Raw genomic sequence first — 21,656 nt, 5'->3', positions numbered from 1 at the left:
ACTGTTAAATTTGTATAGTTAAGAAATAAAACAAGGTTTCTGTTAAGTATTTCATACTGTGACCAAAAATCTAAACATTTTATTAACTCAATTTATTTAATAGATATTTTATAAATTTTTTTCAAATTTGGAGAAAAACGGTTTTAGTTATTTTTTGTAACTTATAAATATTATTTGTGGATACCTACTTGAAACTTTTAAAGTACCTATATCAAATACCTAACCAAATAAGGCTCTGGCGCCTATAAGTATATTATTGATTAAATATATAATATAACATATTATAAATACCTACTTATATTTAATCAATAGCTTTACTTTTTGCCAAAAACATAAGTATTTTTTCAAAGTGGAAATCCAACTATTTTATTCTACTGGAAAAAGTGCCCCCCGACACAAAAAAAGCACGCATCATTGTTAAATCGATACATTCACCGCGCCTCTCAGAATCTAAAACGTATGTAAATCATAAAAAGTGAAGTGGAGTATGAAGCAAAATGTGCTAACTTTGTTAAGTTAAAATATAATGTAATATCCGGATGAATGACGTGTTTCTAAAACATTTCAGCTGTACAGTATCTCGGAGATATCTAATATCTCCGATAATATGTCCTCATCAGTCATCACCACTATACTACCTACGCATATTCAGCTAAGATAACCGAAAATATTACCCAACGTTGTAATTTATTATTTACTTGGCGAGGATATTTTTACAGAAAGAATAATATATAATACAAATAATTCAATGAAATATAATTTTTAATTTAATATTTAATTTGCATAGCATAATCTACAAAATATGTTAATATATATAGCTATTAGCTATATATATTATGTATATAAATAAAAACCATTAGTTAGGTACTATTGGTTATTTTTATAGATTAATGTTAATAGTTTAACCGAGTAAAATATTAGAATTTAGAAGGTAATTAGGTACTACTAATTATTTTATTTTACGGGCTTGGCCCTTTGATAGAAGTGTAAGCCTAATATATAAACAATCTTATAGTAACAAGTAAGGAAATAGTATTATTTTACAAACAAATCTATAAATAATGTATTTATGTATATTTGTACAAAAGAGAAATAAATATGAAGTAGATTAAAATGTACAGTATAATATATCAGGTATCTATATATTAAGAGGATGTTAGCTCACTATTTGTTTTCTCTCTCTGGCCCACGCGCAACTACATAGACAAAAAGCATTAACGCAGAATCATTTTTTCTATGTTTTTAATAATCTTAGAACAAAATCACTCATAACAAAAAAGATAGAGAATAATATTTTTGAGGGAATGACGTATCGATTTTATATTTTATTGTTATTTCACTTTGTATTCGACTTTCAAAATAAACAAAAAAATGTTGTAATTTTAAATTATGTTTAAATTGTTTTGAGACAATATTTAGACAAATCGATATGTCATTCCCTCAGAAGTATTATTCTCTATCTTTTTTGTAATGGGTAATTTTACTTAAAAACATAGAAAAACGATTCTGCGTAAATGCGTTTTGTCTATATTGCGCGTGGGCCAGAGATAGAAAACAAATATTGCGTTGACATTCTCTTAAGTAAGTTGGGAGGCATCGACATTAGCAAGTGATAACAATCTTTTAATAGGTTCGTTGGCTAAATAATTAGAGGTGCAGGGAGGAACATTGAAAAGAAACGGAATGTCGATTATACATTATAATAATATATACTGATAGGTATACCTATTATTTATTAATTAGTATTTATAATCAATATTCAAACGACTTGCGGTTCTACAGTCACATATGAAAATTAACTAAATGGTCTATAGTTTTTATGGGAAGCTCCTCTATATAGGCTACTTATACTAGTTGTAACACTAGTAAGTAGTACCTACCTATTTAGTATGTACCTTGATTATAATAATACAAGCACTGCAAATATTAATCATAATACATATTCATCATTCATGTATATTTTATAAACACTTAATATTACACTTACCGAGATACACTATATACGTATATTATACTGTATGGAATAGGAATGGTTGATAAAATAATAAGCGTCATATAACTACTAAACTACTTATTAACTAATTTAAATCAATAATCACGTAGAGTTAAGATATCTACGGTCAGCGATGTTACCACAAAGTATTAATTTGAAAGTACCTATAAGCTCGTCGACAAGTGCGCCCGCAGGATAGAATCCTACTCGGGGCAAGATAAAAATAATTCATAATTTAATATTAGTAATAGCAATTTTCATATTTAAGTACATGCTGTTAAAAATTCGTGGGGCATGGCCCCCTTGCCCCACAGACGCCCATGTCGTCAATTGTTCGACCATGATTATTTTATATTTTACTGATGGTTATTGGTGAGGCCCGGATGCCATAAAAAATTTAATTCTATTATTTCTACCATAGTTATAATTCCAAAGTCTACCCCACTCGGATGAGACTTGAACTTTACCATCAGTCATAAAAACCGACGGAATCTGTCTTGCGTTAACGAATTATTTTTTTTCATCCGTAATATTCACGTCTTGATAGAACATTATGTAATAGGCATGCCGCATGCATGCTAGGCAATAAAAATATTATATTTATTGTAAGTTTTAAATAATTTAAATTGTTTTTAAGATTTAAATTAGTATAGCACGCCACAAATTGAATAGTAAAAATAAAAATAAATTACCTCTATCAATATTATTAAGCTATATGGTCAAATAAGCATTGGTATTCGTGTGTCATTATGCATAAATTACTGATATTTTAAAATCTTTGAGGTGTGATTTTCATCGTGCAAAACATAATAGGCACCTAATTGATTTACATTATATTTGACTAATTTTGCAAAAAGTTCAATAAAAAAATATGAAAAAAAAATGTATTAATAATTGTGTACGTTATATAATATAATATAGGTACTATGATAAATACCTAATTTTATATACCTAATAGTAAATATAAAAGGCACGTTTCAACTGATTCAACAATATATAAGTATAATATTGTTCTATGCTATATTGTACACTGTACCTATTTACTATTTAGTATTTACATTTATAAATATATCGCTAATGATGGCCATTCTTGTTTAATTTACATGCATTTTCACTAATAAGGACGACTCTTACATATTTTTTTAGTGCTACAGTAGTTGCGCGCTAGTGAGCTACTATACTAATTATATTTATACAGTTCTACGTCATGACGTCATACCTACGCGTGTGTATGTGAGCACGTTTTCTAATGCATTTAAACATTAGGATTTTTATAATATATACGATGACGTTTTAACGAATATATTATATATTTATATTAAATTATATACCTACACATTACTTACGTAATTACACAATACTAAGACTGTTAGTCGAGTTAGATTAGCCGAATAGGTACCAATAATACTTCTCTAAGATGAATCCCTTCCAAAAAAATATTACAATAATTAATTAGCAATATGCCAATTTTGCAGAAAAGCATTATTACTTTTCTCAAAAATCAGGACATAAAATAAATATATTTGTTTTTACTATCGAATAGGTATCAGATAATAATAATTTATTGACAAGGAACAGATATTAAGAAATAGTTATGTAAAATACTTAATACAATGTTGATTGTTGAAGCACAGAATAAATGAAATAATTAAATTTATTATGAGGTTGAGTTTAAAATGTAGATTGGTAACAAAAATAATCCGTGTTTTAGTCAAATGCTAGAGCCTAGAATGCTAGATAACGAGCAATCAAACAGTAATACAACTGATTACCGGATGGGACATATAGCCATACACTGCTACAGCTACACTGCTACAGCCTACAATTAATATAACCATCTCGAACTGCAGTTTATAAGAGGACGTCACACCCGCATGTGTTGTCTCCATCTTACATACGTACAATATAGACAAAATGCGTTAAATGAGTATAAATCGCTCAATTTTGGTTCTAGATTAAAAATACCTATTATAATATTGAATTGTGTCAATAATCATGAGGGCAAGTCGTTGCGTTTTTTCCATTATACCCAATATAACGTTCATTATATCGTTTAGAAATAGCAAAAATGTCAACATTTTTAAAATACCTTTTCAAAATTAACTTTTTAACAAAATTAACTTTTCAAAATTTACATTTTTAAAAATAAACTTATCGTTTTGCTCTCCAAAATATTATCATCTTTTAATTTTGTAATTGTTGTTTTTATTCTAAATTGAGCGAGTTTTACGCTAGTAAACGCGTTTTGTCTGTCGTACGTGTGTAAGACGGAGACAACATATTATGCGGGTATGAACCATTATGAAGTCCTCCTTAGAGGATGTCAGCGCACTGTTTGTTTTTTCTCTCTGTACACGTGCAACATAGACAAAACTATTTACGCAGAATCATTTTTTTTTATGTTTTTTAGAAATCTTAGAATAACATCACTCATTACAAAAACGATGGACAATAATTTTTTGTGGATTCGACATATCAATTTGCCTATAAGTATTGCCTCAAAAAAAAAAAAAAAACATTTGAATTTACAATTTTTTTTTTATTTTGAAAGTCGAATATAAAGTCAAATAATAATAAAATATAAAACCGATATGTCATACCTTTAAATATATTATCCTCTATATTTTTTGTAATAGGTGAGTTTACTTGAAGGTTACTCAAAAATCATAAAAAACGATTTTAGGTAAAAGCGTTTTATCTATGTTGTGCGTGGGTCTGAGAGAAGAATCAATTATTGCACTGAAATGTCTTTCTTAATACAATTTGAAATAAAATTAAAAGTGGCGTATAATTTTTACGTTTTTATAATTTGTAAACATTAATATTGTAACATTATATACCTGACCACGAATGACACTAACTGGACCATAAAGCTGAATATTTACAATAATATCCTGCAGCGTGAAAATATTTATAGACTATAGTACTAATATACCACACGTGTATTATATGAGTGTTTGAAATAGAAATTTATATTATCAAATGAAATATTAACTCATGAAAATATATTAAATAATTATATTATATTAATATATTGAATGTATACATTTGCCATTATAAAAACAAATTTATTTCCGATAAAATATCTAAATCACCTATAGAACATAAAGTAAGAATGAAATATAGTTTTTAAAAAATTGGGCAAGTGGGTACCTACCGCTCTGCTGTACATTAGGTGTCATGTGAGTCACTGTAATGGATGTATAAAATTTGATGTTCCGCTCAGAATCTAAAATATAAGCTACACTTTAATATTTATCATATTTTGTGTGTATATTTTTTTAGTGAATTCGAGTTCAGAAGCATTCAAAAAAAAGTATATTATTTTCGACGGAATAGATACATTTAGTAAAATTTATTTGAATAAAAAACTAATCGGCTCAACGAATAATATGTTTGTGAGGTACACTTTTTCGGTTGAAGATTTTCTTAAAGTATGTATAATTCTTTTTTTTTATTATATAAATAAATAATAGTAGAATCTTGTACAGATATCCTAATAACATTGATATTTATAACTTTATATACTATCAGGAAGGGGAAAATGTTCTAGAAGTCATCATTAAGTCACCTATACGCATGGCAAATCATTTTTTTAATGATTATTCTAATAAAATCCCACCATTTTGTGTCCCCAAAGAATACAATGGGGAATGTCATGTAAACTATTTAAGAAAAATGCAAAGTTCATTTGGATGGGATTGGGGTCCTGCATTCCCATCTGTTGGGATATGGTGGGTATTGTAATATTTGTATTTTATGTGCTAATCAGAATTAATAAAAAACTTTATTTATGTTCATGTTGTATAGGAAAAGCGTAAAATTAATAATGTTTCAAGAACATTTATTAGAAGATATTAAAACTGAAACAATTGCGGCTAATGCTTCACATTGGTTATTAAAAACTGATGTTTATGTCAAATGTTTTGAAAGTATTTCTAATGCTAAATTTAAATTAGCTTTGAATACTGAAAAAAGTATTTTAAGCATAGAACAGGATTGTTGTAACGATATATGCGTTGAAAACGAAATACACACTGCAATTGAATTATATGTGCCTACGGTAATATTACAACAAAATTAAAAACTATTAATTATCAATTGATTAGGTAAATAGGTACCTACCTAATTATAGATATCATAAATTCTTGCGCAATCAAGTAATTTGTATTACTTTTTAAATTAAATGTTTTGTAAAAATCCAAATGTTTTAATATTTGACTCAATAAAATTTGATATGATAATGATACAAATATGAAATGGTACCATAATACCTATTTTAAGCTGAGAGGATCGAGATATATTTATCTTATTTACATTTGTAAAATATATTAGGCACCTATAATTTCATAATATTTTAAATTACACTATTATAACCTATAGGACATGGACATTGTTCTTGTCTTTGAACTCTGAAGTATCATATCATTAGCTCTCAAAACTACCTTATACATTTACATAATAAATATTTAAAAAAAATCTTTAGGTAGATCGTAGCCCATACTTACAATTGTTTTATAAATATAATATGTCTTGTACCTAGGTCCAACTATACGATTTTTTATATTCAATCATTTATCGAATTATAATACTAAATTATTCCTAATAAGTAATAAAAGTAGGTATAGTTATTAACTATAGTCTATAATATTATGTCCTATTGTCCTTATGTCTATATATAATATATAGTATCAGTGGCATGGCAAATTGAAATATTTTATTGGGCAATTCATTATGTCCGCTGCGAGATGGTTACCGATTTTTATAGTATCATATATTGATATATGCATATAACAATTTATAATAAATAATAATAGGTATATACCTACACAATCACACATTACAATTTATGTCTTAGACTGATGTAAGCACTTGGTGGCCCAATGGATATGGTGAACAGCCACTGTACAATTTAAGTATAGAATTTAAAACTAAAAATGATGACGTTGAATCAAGAACAATTTCAATAGGATTCAGAACAGCCGAACTTATCCAGAAACAAATTGATAAAAATGATCCAAGCTTGGGTATATTACCCTACTAATAAGTATAGTTGTATAGGGCTCGGAAGTTGATTACCTAAAAAACATTAAATAATGACTTAAAGTTTAAGTTTTGTTTAGATCCTAAACAAAATTCAAATATGGCCTAAAAATGTTATCAAAAAATATAAAAGCCATAAAATACCAAGATAAATATAAAATAATACCTTTATTCTAATTAATTTTATAAATCAAACAGGTACCTATTCACATTAAATAATAAAATAGAACAACATTTATAGAACCTATAATTCTAAGTTTATAAATATTTATTTATAATATTTAAAGAGTACGAATATTTTGTCATATTAATAGTTTTAAAATGTATTTTAATTGTAAAATTCGTCATAAATCATGTAAATGGAAAATCGTGATTTTTCTTCATATTAGTGCAGAATTTCCCACTGTGGTCCGAGGACCTCTAGAGGTCCGCATTTATAACGAAGGGGGGGGGGGGTCCACGATTTATTATAATTTATTATTTTTAAGTTATTATTATTACGAAGTCTGCAAGCATTTTTACTAACCTCTAAGGGGTCCAGCAAAGGAAAAGTTTGGAAAACGCTGTATTAGTGGAAATTGGTAAAATTACTTGAAAATACAAAATAAAAATTATACCTAGTTATTTCGATTCGTAATTAATAATAAAACACTTTTTCAACAAGAAAGGCATCATATTTTAAGAAGTTTCAAAAAAAAAATCTAAAAATCATCAACTTTTAAGCCCTACTTATAAGTAATAATTAGGTATAACCAAATTTGATAAGAATTATTTGTATACATAATATTTTTTAGGATTATCTTTTTATTTTAAAATAAATGGTGTGGCAATATTTGCTAAAGGCACTAATTACATTCCGGCCAATGTATTTCCAGAGAAAATGAATGATGAAAATGTTATAAGTAATTTATTAATTGCAGCAAAACAAGTTCATATGAATACTATTCGTGTATGGGGTGGTGGAGTATACGAGAGTGATGTATTTTACAAAGTAATTATTAATTAAGGCATTCAAAATAAACTTGATATTAATTTAAAATGTTTTGCATAGTTATGTGATAAGTTAGGTATAATGGTATGGCAAGATATGATGTTTGCTTGTAATATGTATCCAGCAAATCATCAGTTTTTAGAAACAGTAGAGGTAGAAATAAAACAACAAATTAGAAGATTACAACATCATCCCAGCATAATATTATGGGCAGGTAATAATGAAAACGAAGCTGCATTAAGAGGCAATTGGTATGGAACAAGAAACAATTATTCCATGTTTGCATCGGATTATATTGCACTATATGTCAACACTATAAGAAAAATAGTAACGGAGGAGGATAGAACAAGAAATTTTGTGGTGTCAAGTCCCACTAATGGCTTAAAATCTGAAGAAGAAAATTATATAGCGGAAAATCCATATAGTGCATTATACGGAGATGGTAAGTTACCTATATAAACTTTAAATCAAATATTTAAGTAATCATTATTTTTCAATTTAAATTTTTTTAGTGCATTACTATAACTATGAGGTTAATAGTTGGAGCTCAATTTTTTTTCCATGGACTAGATTTGCATCAGAATATGGGTTACAGTCTCTCCCTGCATATCAGACTCTGCAAAAAGCATTTGATGTAAATGATTTAATTAATTTTCCCTCACCAGCGCTAATTCACAGACAACATCTACCTTTAGGATACGGTTTCATGTTGTATCAAATAGAAATCAATTTACCTGTACCACCAAAGCCTACTGTTAGTGATTATGTGTATTTGAGTCAAGTAAGTAATTGTAATTTAAGCTAACTTATAATATATCAATTATCACTTGTCATTATTATTAATACTATATTAGATTGTTCAAGCTAGGGCTATGAGAATACAAACAGAATGGTATCGAAAACATAGAAATACATTATTAAAAGATGGTAGAGGCTTAACAATGGGTGCATTATATTGGCAGTTAAATGATGTATGGCAAGCGCCAACTTGGTCATCAATAGGTAATAAAACTATTTTAAAATTATTTGTTTCAATAAAAATTAATTTGCATACATATCAGTATTGGGAAAAAAAATTCTATGTTTATTTATGAGGATTTTATCTATAATTAAAAATGCATGCATTTTATTAAACATAAATTCATTGAATTTGTCAATACTTAAGGATTAAGATAATCTAATATTGATGTTAAAATATATACAATTTGACTACAAAAAAAAAAAATGAATTAGTAAAAGAACTAATGGATAATGTTGAACTTTTAATCAGTGTATGACTAATTTTTGAATAGTGAAATTGTATTTAATGGTCAATTTAATTAGTGTCTATTTAATGAAATTCATGAATTTTTAGTTATAGATAAAATCCTTATAAACTGTAATAATTGGTTAATCATAGATTTTTATTTTTTCCTTATAGATATAAAGGCATAGACGCACATAGGGATGACAAACATTTTTTCATATTTAACTATGTAGTGTAAAATCTTTAGGTTTTTTTTTTTTTGTCGGGGGGCCGCTATACATCGGTTAAGGGGGGGGGCTAAAGACCCCCCCCCAGCAACACACTAATTATTTATATGTTTATAGGTATGCCAGTTTTTCCTTTACTATTCAATATTATTATATATTATAAATGGATATATCTACTAAACTTATATATCTTACTTATATATTATGTATTAAAACATTTGTTAAAGTATTGTATAAATTTTGGTTAGTAAAATAATGAATTATTTGTTAAATATGAAATATAATTTTTATCTCCAGATTACGACCAACGATGGAAAATGTTACACTATAGTGCATTAGATTTTTTCTCGCCAATTATCATAGTTCCAGAATTAGAAATTTCAAATAATTTAACAATGTATGTTGTTTCTGATAGTCTAGTGGATTTGGAAGTCATTTTTAATGTGGAGGTATATAGCTGGAAAAGTAATACACCACTCTCTACATACATATCAGATACTATATTATTGGTTTGTAGTGCTTAGTACCTAATTATTACATTTCAACATTTGTAAAGTTAATTTTCAATCAAATATTTTTTATGTTTCAGAAAAATAATAGTGCCCAGTTAATATTAAACGAAAACTATTTTAATTGGTTAAAAGCAATAACACAAAAATGTGGTCAAAGCAAAGACCAACAGATTCGATCTTGTTTTTTGCACACAAAGCTATATTATAATAATATAAATATGACAGAGGCGTCTCCATCAAATTACCTGTTCCCTACCACATTCAACAAAATTATTGGTTATGAGACGCCTAATATATCGGTAATCTTTTTTCTTTGAGCAATTTTATTATTTAATTTAAACTAATTAATAGTAAATTAATTAACTGTGACTAAATATATGGTTATTTTTGATATAAAATTGTACCAGGGAGCTAAAATAGTATCAGCAGCACAAACCCTGATAATCGATATTTTAAACTACAGTCTTAGATTATTAATTAGTTTTAAACTAAAATATGATTAAAAAAGTGGGGGCTTAGCCTCCCCCTAATTGCACTTATGTATTGAATTCAGTAAATATTCTTGCCAACCATATTTTCATTATAAAATAGTATGTAAAAAAATGTAATATTTAAATGTGTATTTGTAAAGTAGCAATTGGTGTTACAAAATAAAACAACTTATTGTAAATATTAAAGAGATAAAATTATAGAAAATAAAATCGAGAGGAAATCCTATTAAAATTAATATGTTTAATTTAACAAAATATAATTTTCAATTAATATTCAACAAAATACCTTGTCATGTAGAAACTTCATTTACAATTTCAGAATTCTTTTAAATGCTTATTAGCCATACCTAGAACTTTAGAACTATACACTGTGTACTCCTCTGAACTTAATTAAAAATTATTTCTACATTAGTTTTAAAATAATCATAAATGTCATTATTTTTTGTTTTTTAAAAGCTTTGCAAATATTAATTATTTTATTCTATTCTAAATGGCCAAACAAAATTTACTATTAATTAATAATCTAATATCTTAATCATGCATTTAAACTTAGGAGTCTATTATATTTGTGTACATTGTACAGAATATATATACCTATATTCTACAGAAGTGTGCAAAAACAAAATATTACACTTCATTACTAGTTATTCAAAACAAGGATTGCTCAATTATTTCCATATAATACAAAACAAAAAAACCTTGTGTTTCTCAGTATAATATTTACAATTTATAGAAAAAATTAAAAAAATTGTGTTTCATATCTATAGGTTATAAAAATGAGCATTTGTTAATTTTTCTTCACAGGTGTCCAGAGTTTGGCAAGAAACTAAAAACCAAATACATGTTAAATTGGAATCAACAGGAATAGGCTTGTTTGTTTGGCTAAATGTCACTCAAATAGATGGTAACTTCAATGAAAACGGATTCGTTATGTTAAACAAAACAAAAACTGTGAAATATACATCAAACAAAGATATCTCATTAAAACAATTTAATTTAGAAATTGAACACCTTAGAACAAAATTTATATAGATTAAAAGTACATCTCAAAAAAAAATATACATTGTTTAGAAATTATTATCCTTATATCAAATTATATAAATATAAATGAAAAATAAAATTGTCTTTTATGGATTTACAGGTTTTTTTTTAACTTTATTTTCTGGAGCATTTGGATTTTGCCCTTTATAAAACTGTTTAAGTAAATCCATTGCCTGGTTTCCGAATAATCCACCTTGGACTTTACAATTTTCTAAACCAGGAACTGCAAGTACAGTACCACAGCCACCAAAACGGTCATTAGCACAACCATAAACAATGTTAGTACAACCGATATTTATCAACATTGCAGCACACATTATGCAAGGTTCCACAGTAACAATAACAGTTATGTTAGATAGTTTTTCTAAAAAGCTAGCCTTAACAATTGTATCGACACAATTTATTTCAGCATGCCTAGTTGCATTTTTTGTTTCATTTACAGTATTACGACCAGAAGCTAAAATATTACCGTCATTATCAACAAAAATACAGCCAACAGGAACTTCCCCTACTTCTAATGCTTCTTTAGCTAAACATAATGATATCTTCATATGATCACTCCAATCCATTTTTATTTGAACAACTGGAGAATATTGTTTGATTTGAGTAGAACTAATGTCTCATTTTTCCATTTTTCTGCTGTGCCAACACTGCGGGGACTGGGATGAGGAATTCGTACAACCTAAGATTATAATAAAATTATTTCTGTATAAGTTTAAACTAATTTTTTAATTTTACCTTAATATTGTTTAGTTTAAAATTCTTGACTACTTCATTAGACCTTTTTTCAGCATATTTTCCAATAGCAACAATGGTGTCAATATGAAGTAAAGTAACTATATCACTCAACGATTTGTCACAGATTTCTTGTAACTTTTTTTGGTATTCACTCTGTAAAACAGATAAATAAATAGTACTTGACAATATGTACATCTGAAAATGTAATTCATACAACAGTATGAATGTAAAATGTAAATGCAGATTGCAGTATTGATCCTTCAACAGTGGCATAGCGTACATAAGCACTGCTTAGACTTGAAAAAATAAGAAATAGTTTTTTTGAATAAAATAAAGTCAAATATGAAATAATTAATTTAATAAAAGTTATCAGTTATTTTTAGGACCCGTAACATATTTGATAATTGCTTACACGGTAGGGCGTATAAAGTTATAATGTACCACTGCTCACACTCACTCACAACTCACGTCACACCACTGTCCTACAACCTGCTATAATATATAAAATTATTTGCTCTATGATAATATTGTTCAGTTGTTTAATGTTGTAATGTGCAACATTATTTACTTATTTAAAAAAAAAAAAAAATTAATACAAATTACAACTTTTACATAAGTCAATAAGTAATACTACTAATAATTAGCAACAAGTGAAGTTTAAAATATTTTAAACCTTCATTGTTGAAATTTAATAGATTTTTAATTACAAAATAATTTGCAAATGTTTATGATTTAGACAAATTAAGAGGACGCTACACCCACATGTGTTGTTTCTGTCTTACAAATGTACAACATAACAAAAACTGTTTAGCGCGGGAAAGAACTGAGAAGGCTACAGTCATAATTAAGAAACGAGATTTGCACCGCATAAAAAGGAGAACTTTCTCTGTGCAACGTTGTTTTTATTTTTTTGATATCATTTATATGGCTCTGCTCAGAATCTAATATTGTTTATTGTTTTTTTAGTGAACAAATTTGTGTTCGTTCATAGATCATGATATTATTATAGGGTAATAATTTAGAGTATTAGTGCTGGAGAGTACGGTTGAAATTATGTTTAACATAGAAAAAAAATTGAAGTAAATATTAGTTTTAGTCTGTAAATAATCTAGACCATGGTCTGGATACTGGAAGGATTTATATATTATAATTTAAAGTTTTGCTTCCCCGCCCATGTAGGTCTAGAGTCTAGACACATCTATGGTTTACCTCATGTTTGTCAAGTTATATCTCATAAAATTAAAACTTATATTCTTATTGTAAATACATTTTACTGATTGTATATAAAAATTATCTCAAGTGTCATTACAAAAATGAAACTGGATTAAAAAATCTAAAGTGTTAAACTATTACATGCAAAAAAGTTTAAGGTCATACAATTTTGATTAATGGTAATTTATACTCAATAGCGAGCTCATAAGACATAATTACCAATGGTTAATAAGGTAAAAAAATAAAAGCTGAATTTTAAAATTTTACCTTTAAATCGCTTGGTGTGATATTTTTAGCATTTTCATTCATTAATGCCAAAGGAAAATAATTATGAATAAAGCAATCTTTGAAAAACTTATATGGATCACCGTCACTGAGTTCAATAAAAAGATCCCATAATCTTTTACCACTGACTTCACTTCTATGACAGTCAAGACCAGTAACTGGTCTTTGAGGATGATAACTTGTGGGGGTTAAAACCTCTCCAACTATTCTTAAATAACTTCTCACAATATTAACTTCACCAAATGGTATCTAAAAGTCATAAATAAATAATTTATTTACTATTTTAAAAATTAGAAATTAAATACTTACACCGGTTTGACACATTCCCCAGGGTCCTGGGTTCATGCCTAAGAATAATACTTTTTTGTTTGCATTTAAAAACTTTTTTAAAAATATCTTGTGTAAATTGAATGCATAATCTAATGGATTATAAATATAAACAACGTTTGGTCCATAATTCAGATTGTTTAACTGAGATACAAGATCATTTTCTAAGTTTATAAAACAATCAGCTAAATCATCAGTTTCAGGTTTGTTTTGTTGACTAAAGTATTTTGATACAGACATTTATAACTGTAATAAAATAATAAAATGTTAGATTATATTTTATTTAAAATTTGATAGGCGAAAGCCCATTTAAGATATAGTTTTAAGGTATTCAGTGTTTACTATTTATATTTAGCAATAATATACAAAAATATACAGAATATTTGGATACAAGGTAAAAAAGAAAAACAATTAGCCACTTGGTGAAGCAACATAATTTAGTTAATTAATAATTAGAGTGGGTAAAAGAGGTGTCTAGATTGGCCTGTCTCATACAGCGAGTGAATACTGGTACAGTAAATGGAACATTGTTACATGTAGGGCGCACAGGAACTCTAAAGTGAATGTGTTAAAGGAGAGAGGAAGAATCAATTTTACACCTTATGATGTTCTGAAGAAAGGTTAAGTTACGATCAATACAGCTATCGGCCAGAGATAGTAGGTTTAAGTTTTTGTTGTTTAATATCAATATAAAGCGCAAAATAATATTTTGACACAAAAATATTAATTATTCTAATTAAAATATGCGTAAAATTACAGAGACGTGTTAAATGTTATAGTATATTCATAAGGTTTGTGAAAAAATTTATTTTTTGTAGGTATATTTCGAAAACAATAGAGAGAACACATTAGGTGTTTGTTTATTAAATTTTAATATTGAATATCTGAAAACTCATTTGAAGAAGGAATTATTTTCTACGTCCTGTAATCATTTTCGGTTGTTATATTAGCAAAAATGTTTGTTAGATGCGTATCCATTGGACACGGTTGCCCATGGTCTTTGAGAGTTGCATATCCATTAGAGACATTGGCCAATGGTGAATTTTTGTTTAATTTTAAATAAATTTTTAACAAAATAGAGCATTTTAACACAGCGATTGAGCAATGTCAGAAGTGGAAGCAATAACACATCGTTTAGTGTGCAGATTATTGAATATTGTGTAGTATTCGTTGAGAAAAATGGATGTTACATCAGAAATAATAATATATATGATAAATCCGTTTCCAACTTAAAATACTACAGTCTATATTCTTCCATATAATATTATTAAATAATAACCATTATCTTCTATACATGTTAATATATTATTGTTAAATATCAAGTGTATGTTAAAAAGCTTCGATATTAAAGCATTTTAGTAAAATATTTATTCCCAGTTTTAAAATGTACACGCACTACCTACGCATTTGTATATTTTAATTTGTTAAATATTATTGTGCCTAAAAAAACGCTTTAATTTTATATTCATTTTATGAGTTTTACTATTTTAAACAAAGTATTTAGAATATAAATATACATACGTACCTACTCAAACACAACTGATGACAATTATAGTCATTATTAATTGATGTGATGAATGATGATACAATGAATAGCAATCATTGTCACAGCGTCGTGGTTGTATTTTGTCTTCACTTTCACATAAATATTATGATACAAACATTGTACATTGTAGCATTTTAAATAATTACTAATCAGTACGTACTGTAGCGAGCGATACGTTACAGTACCTATAGTTAGCAATTTGAATTTAAAATTAATTATGATGAAATTAATAGAAATTAATAACTTACTTATCTTTAGTATCAATGTTTATTGTTTATTGAAAGGCTTTAACTGTACATAATTCAAGAAAGGTCATTGACGTATATAAGTATTTTATTTATTTATTTGTCTGTTTTAGTTAAAGATAACATTTTATTTGTAAACGTTCTGTACCAATTTGTTATTATATTTTCTAAATTTTTTGGTTTTCCAGCTTCCGGTTTCCACAAGAAGACCGCTATTTAAGATAGTACATTTCTTCCACAAAATATTTGTTCCAATTTTGATAATACACTTTTGAGGACTTTACTTCCATGAAACATTTGTTCTACATATTATTATGAGACCAGTCGTGGTCAAGCAGTGACGCCAATGTTAAGAAACATCGTAAATTATTTACAGTGATGCCCGCGTTGCCACCATTGGCCAATAAACTATAGTTGCCCGTCCCGCGCTATTATTTTCATTCCTGACGCATGTGCAATAAACTTATCGGGGGCGAACGGCCCGACCAAATAGGCTTCGAGATTTTAAATCATAGCTCTACTCTACCTAGTATAATATAATCATAGACTTTCTTTAAGTCTATTTATTAAGTCATGTCCAAGTCCAACACCACCTCAAGTAGGTCCATAGGCGCAACTAGACATTTGAACAAGGGGTGCTTAACTCTAGGTTTTTTTGTGACTCAATAGGACCTAACACCATTATTTGCCTATATGTAAACAAGTAATCACAACCACTAAAACAAAACAAAAACCATAATTCCGGGCCCACACAGGACACTTCAAATTATTTTTAAAAACAGAAACAAAAGAAAAATTATACTTAGTGGCAGTTAGTGTGATACAATGTTATATTATAAATAATAATATTGTGTAATCATTGTAATTTGATAAATTTTCAACTTTTCTTTTCAAATTTTTAAACAATTTTTTAGGTGGTTCTAAAGACCCAAAGCACCCCCTCTAGTTGTTCCAAACGTGGGACTCAATATTTTGAGCTAATTATAAGTATAAGAAATTTTAGATTATTTTGAATGTTGTAATTTGTTTGTTAAAGGTTTATAACAATGTTACTTATAAAAAAACCACAAACTGTGACAACATAAACAATAGATTTCCAATTAAAATTTAAATACTATAATTGTAGGACTTAACCTCAAGCAAATTACTACTATGTGGTTGTGTGGTAATTAGTGGTATTCTATTAGTATAGTACTATAGTATGAGAGAATATTTAAGTTTTACAAGTGAAATAAACATTTCAAAAAGTTTTAAAAAAATACATTAAATAAATTTGTTCAATAAATATAAATTAAAATAATAGTATCAATATAAAAGATTATTAAATATTTTGTTTGAAAACTAAATAAATAATTTATTTATATTATATGATAAATGTATAAGGTGTACATTGTACATAAATATTAGAGATATGATGCTGAACATTTTGAACAAAGGTGACTACAGTTACGTCACCTGGCGTTTTGAAATTCTACAATTAATTTAATGTATATAATATCAATAATAATAATGAAAAAAAAAAATATTTAAAATACCAACAATTAACAGAAAACATAATTTATTGATCAAAAATAATATTTAATTTACAACATTAAAACAGAACCAAACACATAATTTGTTACATGTCAAATATAGGCAAAAAATAAATGTACTTTTAAACATAAAAAATAACGTAACCACAACCTTACTTAGATTGAAAGTTAATTACAATAGCTTTTTAGAAACAAGTTACAAATCAGTTAGATTATATTAATATGTCAACATTTCAATCGAAATTGTTTTAAGGTAGTTACTATAAAATAGTTATAGTTAAACATAATATTGGCTAGGTACATTATATTACTATTTATCACAGAGTAAACATTTCTTCTTCTTCTTGTTCCAGCCGCTGTCGTGAACTCATTAACTTTAGATTCTGGGTCACTATTATTGGTATTTCATCTGTACTTATTGAAGGACCCTGTATTCTACGACTTGTTAATCGTTGGCGTGTAAATAATACTTGTTCTTCTGGACAGTACCTATATAATCAACAAATAATAATATTGTACATTTTTACCAATAATATCAAATTTAGTAATATATATAGCATAATTTAAGAATATGTATATTATGGTATTGGAATAGTCAAGCGAATTAATAGCTTAAAAAGTAAGCATAAATAAATAATAGGTTTTTTAATTCTGAATTATTTATCATTAATTAAGATCAAAGAATAGGATTATTATAAACATTGTTGTACTTTATTTCATGTTTCCTTTTTATTCTTTGTTAATTTAATAATTAACTATCCAAGCAACCTGTATAATTTAAGAAATTGAATTAGTTGAAGACATTTGTTTGCCTATCTTAATAATGGTAACCTAATGGGTTATAAAATACTGAAGTGGCACTCAAAGTTAAACTCATAATAGATTTGAGGCAAAAAAACTTTATGGGGGTTCAAATATTTTTTATGGAAAATAAATAAATTTGAATGTGATATTATCAACAGTTATTGTACCTAAGTAAAATTCTAATTATTTATAGAAATTGTGAATTATTAGTAAATACATTTAGGTAGATAATTTTTAAGAAATAACTTACACACTTCTGTCTTGACTATCTATAACTTGAGCTCTTGCACTAGCAATTTTGTTATCTATTTTATTTAAGAAATTATTACAGTCATCAATGTTGTGCTCTTCAATCGGTGATATATTGGGTAGTTTTGATCCTTTGTCATTTTGGAAGTTGCTTGTACCAGTGGCATTGATATCGCAAGTAGGTATGTTCAGATGTTCCCTCAAGAACAAACTGTCGTTCGTAAACAGTCGGTTGGCATTTCGTATTTGTTCAGTCTAAAAGGATAATGTCATAAACACATACGATTATAAGATGGGGACATTGAAGGTTATTAAATAAAATATAAAAAATTCTAAACAATAATTATATTTACCGTCACGCTGTACTTAAGTGCAAGCCCCTGCAGTGTGTCCGTCTCCGTGACAACATGTTTGATGAAGTGCTCATTGCGGACAAAGTATGTGTTGTTACTTATACTGCCATATTTCCTTAGAGGTTTTGTATTATCACGGATGCTTACCCTTTCGTCCATTGATACTTGGTTATGCCCATTTAAACGATTGCTGTTGCATAATGCGATTTCACAAGACACTAACGTTTTTCACGTTAACACGTACAATGAATGTACAAAGTACACACAGCACCTAAATACAAACATGATTGTTGTAGTGCTTTTGTGTGTCGAGTATGGATTATAAGTTAAACAAATTATTATCAGTATTATTATTATTATTACTCAAGACGTGTGTGGTGTAAGCACAATTTAAATGATTTTACACCGCGCGGTTTTGTTACGTTTCGTTGCCAGCGTTAACGAAATGCCTTCACTTTTTAATGAGAATTTCTCTCATACGAAACCTAGAATTTTTTTTTTTATTGTTTTAGCATCGAGATGGTTATTGAGCGGAGACTCGAAAATGGACGGTCTCGGCAGTAATCATGAACGGAAAAAATTAACAACAATTATAAATTGTCTATTATCTTATCAAAATATCATAATTTCTTATCAATATTGTACCATGTACATCACATAGAATAATATTACTCTATGGTAGTATGGTACATCATAGATTAAAGATTAATACAATCTAACACATCGCACAATGTGACACATTTATTGCAACAGAGTCTGAAGTCTGAGGTAACATTTCAATCGACTAACGAATAACGATCCCACCTAAATACCTAATGTCCTAATCTCAGTAATCAGAATCCAATCCAGAAGGTGCAAGCGCCACTCCCTACCACTGGCATTTACAACAATAAAAAAAATTGTAGGTAATTATTAATTTAATATAAAAAGTTGAACGTTGGTCAAACACCAATCATAGCATAGAAAAATATATTAAATACTCAAATAAATACTCAAACGTGAACCGTGGCAAATTGGTTAATAGTTTAATAGTTTTAATTAATATATCATTAAATATTAATTATTATATTTTTGTACATTATACGCAGTGCCTGTATAATAAATTACACGTTAGTACAAGAATATTAAGAAAAAAATATAATATATTCAGATATTTTACATAATATAGTCTTAATTATTTATAAAATTGTAGTATTACAGGTACCTACTATGTATAGTGTATACATATTGGCTCACCATGGTAAATGCACTTACTAGTTAAATGTTGATAAATAATAGTATTAATATTAAAACAATTTTAGTCTTTCGGTCTTTAGGGTACCTAATTAGGTACCTCAGAAGCGGATTTTTAAATATCCACTGGGGGGGGGGGGGGGAAGAGAATTTTTGCTGTTGATGAGAAATATGAGAAGTAATTTGATGTACTGTATGTCACTGTATGTACACTGTATGTCTGTAAACCACATATAAAATAATTGTTATTTATGTTTTATTTTTATCTATATTGTTAATGTCTATTATAGTTAGTTACGTAGGTAGGTACTTCGTATTTTTTTGTTGTGTATTTTTAGATATTTTCACAGGCCAATGCTGGAGAGGGAGCGGTGACCAACCCATCGACCTGCCCCTAGCACCGTAAAACTGCCACTGACTATTCCCACAACCGGGTGATGGACAGTATTTACATTAAAATACTCAAAATATAAAATAAATAATAAGAGATAATAAATTCTCACGTTTGAATTTTGGCCCAGCCACGAAATAATAACGAGTTTTAATTTTGCTATACATAATAATATAATATACTAGGCATTACTAGCTAATAGCTATAGTAATATACTATATGTCTATATGTCTATATATAATATAGTACTACTGTACTAGCCTGTCAGTGGCGTATTTACGGGGGGGGGGGGGGGTCCATGGGGTCTGGACCCCCGACCCACCGTCAGGGCGGGTGCTACGAATTGCGGGACCCTGTGCAAAATTGTTTAGATAAAATAATACTTTGTTTAATTAAACCTACATAAATAAATTATAATATAATACTATTATGAAGAGACAATTTGTAAATTTATGAACTGTAGAATGACCGAACGTAACTTTTGGACAAAGTTTGCTTCCCGAAAATAGTGTCTATGGACTATAGATAAAAAATAAACTTCGCTTCACTCAGAAATCTGAATGTAAAAATAAACAAAGAGATTTACGAGTGGCTTTGTTAAATTCCTATTAGATATAGGGTAAGCGAATACTAGTTATATTAGGTTATTAATTTATTATACATTGAAACTTAATTATGCGAACGCCGCACGCCTATGGTTTCATATTAATTTAGTTTTATACTGTTTATTGTTTAAGTACTTCAGTACCTAATTACGATTTACATTGTTTATCCTCTTCAATGTATCGTAAATACTAAATATTGTTAAAAATATTAGAGATTTTTATATTTTTGTTGATGAATAAAATGATATTTTAAATAAAAGTTAGATTACACATATAACCGTATGGATGTCACAGAATTATTATTTCAACTGTAGTTTGAAAAATATTATCTTTTATGAAATTATAATATTTTATTAGTGATGATTTGCTTTTCTGGAGTGAGCTCAGCTTCCACGGGGCCCTGTGCAGGGGCACCGGTTGCACTGCCCTTGCACCGGCCTTGTCCCCCCATTGGCCCCATAAATACCTATTTAAACATCTAATATATATATAAATATATTATGTATAGCGAAGCTCGCTATACTTAATCGTGTTTGGAAAATTAACTGCACCCCCTCCATGGAAAATTTCTAAATATGCCAATGCACTGTAG

At 27.8% G+C, this 21,656-nt stretch overlaps 3 protein-coding genes across 9 annotated transcripts in view; 1 reads left to right on the top strand and 2 right to left on the bottom strand.

Annotated features, from left to right (window-relative positions):
• Positions 1–11,637, top strand: part of LOC132946469 (beta-mannosidase) — a 30,144-nt gene extending 18,507 nt beyond the window's left edge. The window contains exons 3-13 of the mRNA XM_061016477.1: positions 5,279–5,427; positions 5,528–5,727; positions 5,804–6,056; positions 6,852–7,020; positions 7,831–8,027; positions 8,088–8,469; positions 8,540–8,808; positions 8,882–9,029; positions 9,798–10,009; positions 10,090–10,311; positions 11,308–11,637. Of these exons, the coding sequence (XP_060872460.1) occupies positions 5,279–5,427; positions 5,528–5,727; positions 5,804–6,056; positions 6,852–7,020; positions 7,831–8,027; positions 8,088–8,469; positions 8,540–8,808; positions 8,882–9,029; positions 9,798–10,009; positions 10,090–10,311; positions 11,308–11,535 (2,429 nt within the window). The 3' untranslated portion in view covers positions 11,536–11,637. The remainder of the gene's footprint in view (positions 1–5,278; positions 5,428–5,527; positions 5,728–5,803; positions 6,057–6,851; positions 7,021–7,830; positions 8,028–8,087; positions 8,470–8,539; positions 8,809–8,881; positions 9,030–9,797; positions 10,010–10,089; positions 10,312–11,307) is intronic.
• LOC132946472 (tRNA-specific adenosine deaminase 2-like) lies at positions 11,480–16,118 on the bottom strand. Of its 6 annotated transcripts, none has more exons than XM_061016482.1 (6): positions 15,901–16,114; positions 15,632–15,837; positions 14,089–14,352; positions 13,762–14,028; positions 12,283–12,435; positions 11,966–12,226 (listed from the first exon to the last, which is right to left on the bottom strand). In XM_061016482.1, exons 3-6 carry the CDS (start codon positions 14,344–14,346, stop codon positions 12,116–12,118), a joined length of 789 nt encoding a protein of 262 aa, XP_060872465.1. In that variant the 5' UTR covers positions 14,347–14,352; positions 15,632–15,837; positions 15,901–16,114; the 3' UTR covers positions 11,966–12,115. The 6 variants fall into 6 exon arrangements, with proteins under 6 accessions (XP_060872469.1, XP_060872470.1, XP_060872465.1 ...); XM_061016483.1 differs by having other exon boundaries at positions 15,632–15,741; XM_061016485.1 differs by having other exon boundaries at positions 15,632–15,736.
• A 1,023-nt stretch (positions 16,119–17,141) lies between these two features.
• Positions 17,142–19,545, bottom strand: LOC132946429 (lysM and putative peptidoglycan-binding domain-containing protein 1). 2 transcript variants are annotated; one of them, XM_061016425.1, is made up of 4 exons: positions 19,199–19,545; positions 18,836–19,106; positions 18,484–18,737; positions 17,142–17,918 (listed from the first exon to the last, which is right to left on the bottom strand). In XM_061016425.1, the coding sequence occupies exons 2-4, from the start codon at positions 18,992–18,994 to the stop codon at positions 17,747–17,749; spliced, it is 585 nt and encodes a 194-aa protein (XP_060872408.1). In that variant the 5' UTR covers positions 18,995–19,106; positions 19,199–19,545; the 3' UTR covers positions 17,142–17,746. The 2 variants fall into 2 exon arrangements, with proteins under 2 accessions (XP_060872408.1, XP_060872409.1); XM_061016426.1 differs by lacking the exon at positions 19,199–19,545 and having other exon boundaries at positions 18,836–19,185.
• Between the last annotated feature and the right edge of the window lie 2,111 nt (positions 19,546–21,656).

Source organism: Metopolophium dirhodum, chromosome 6 (genome assembly GCF_019925205.1).
Source record: "Metopolophium dirhodum isolate CAU chromosome 6, ASM1992520v1, whole genome shotgun sequence".
NCBI classification, from domain to species: domain Eukaryota; kingdom Metazoa; phylum Arthropoda; class Insecta; order Hemiptera; family Aphididae; genus Metopolophium; species Metopolophium dirhodum.
Note: the sequence above shows the minus strand (reverse complement) of the source record. Positions and strands in the feature narration are given on the sequence as shown.

Bases quoted from the DNA above. Each gene is read 5' to 3' on its own strand.
- LOC132946472 (XM_061016484.1), bottom strand. From the start codon at position 14,346: ATGTCTGTATCAAAATACTTTAGTCAACAAAACAAACCTGAAACTGAT. The intron at 14,029-14,088 runs GTAAGTATTTAA...TATGACTTTTAG, and splicing joins GGGGAATGTGTCAAACCGGT to ATACCATTTGGTGAAGTTAA. The intron at 12,436-13,761 runs GTAAAATTTTAA...TCTGTTTTACAG, and splicing joins TCACACCAAGCGATTTAAAG to AGTGAATACCAAAAAAAGTT.
- LOC132946429 (XM_061016425.1), bottom strand. From the start codon at position 18,994: ATGGACGAAAGGGTAAGCATCCGTGATAATACAAAACCTCTAAGGAAA. The intron at 18,738-18,835 runs GTAAATATAATT...TTATCCTTTTAG, and splicing joins CACTTAAGTACAGCGTGACG to ACTGAACAAATACGAAATGC. The intron at 17,919-18,483 runs GTAAGTTATTTC...TTGATTATATAG, and splicing joins GATAGTCAAGACAGAAGTGT to GTACTGTCCAGAAGAACAAG.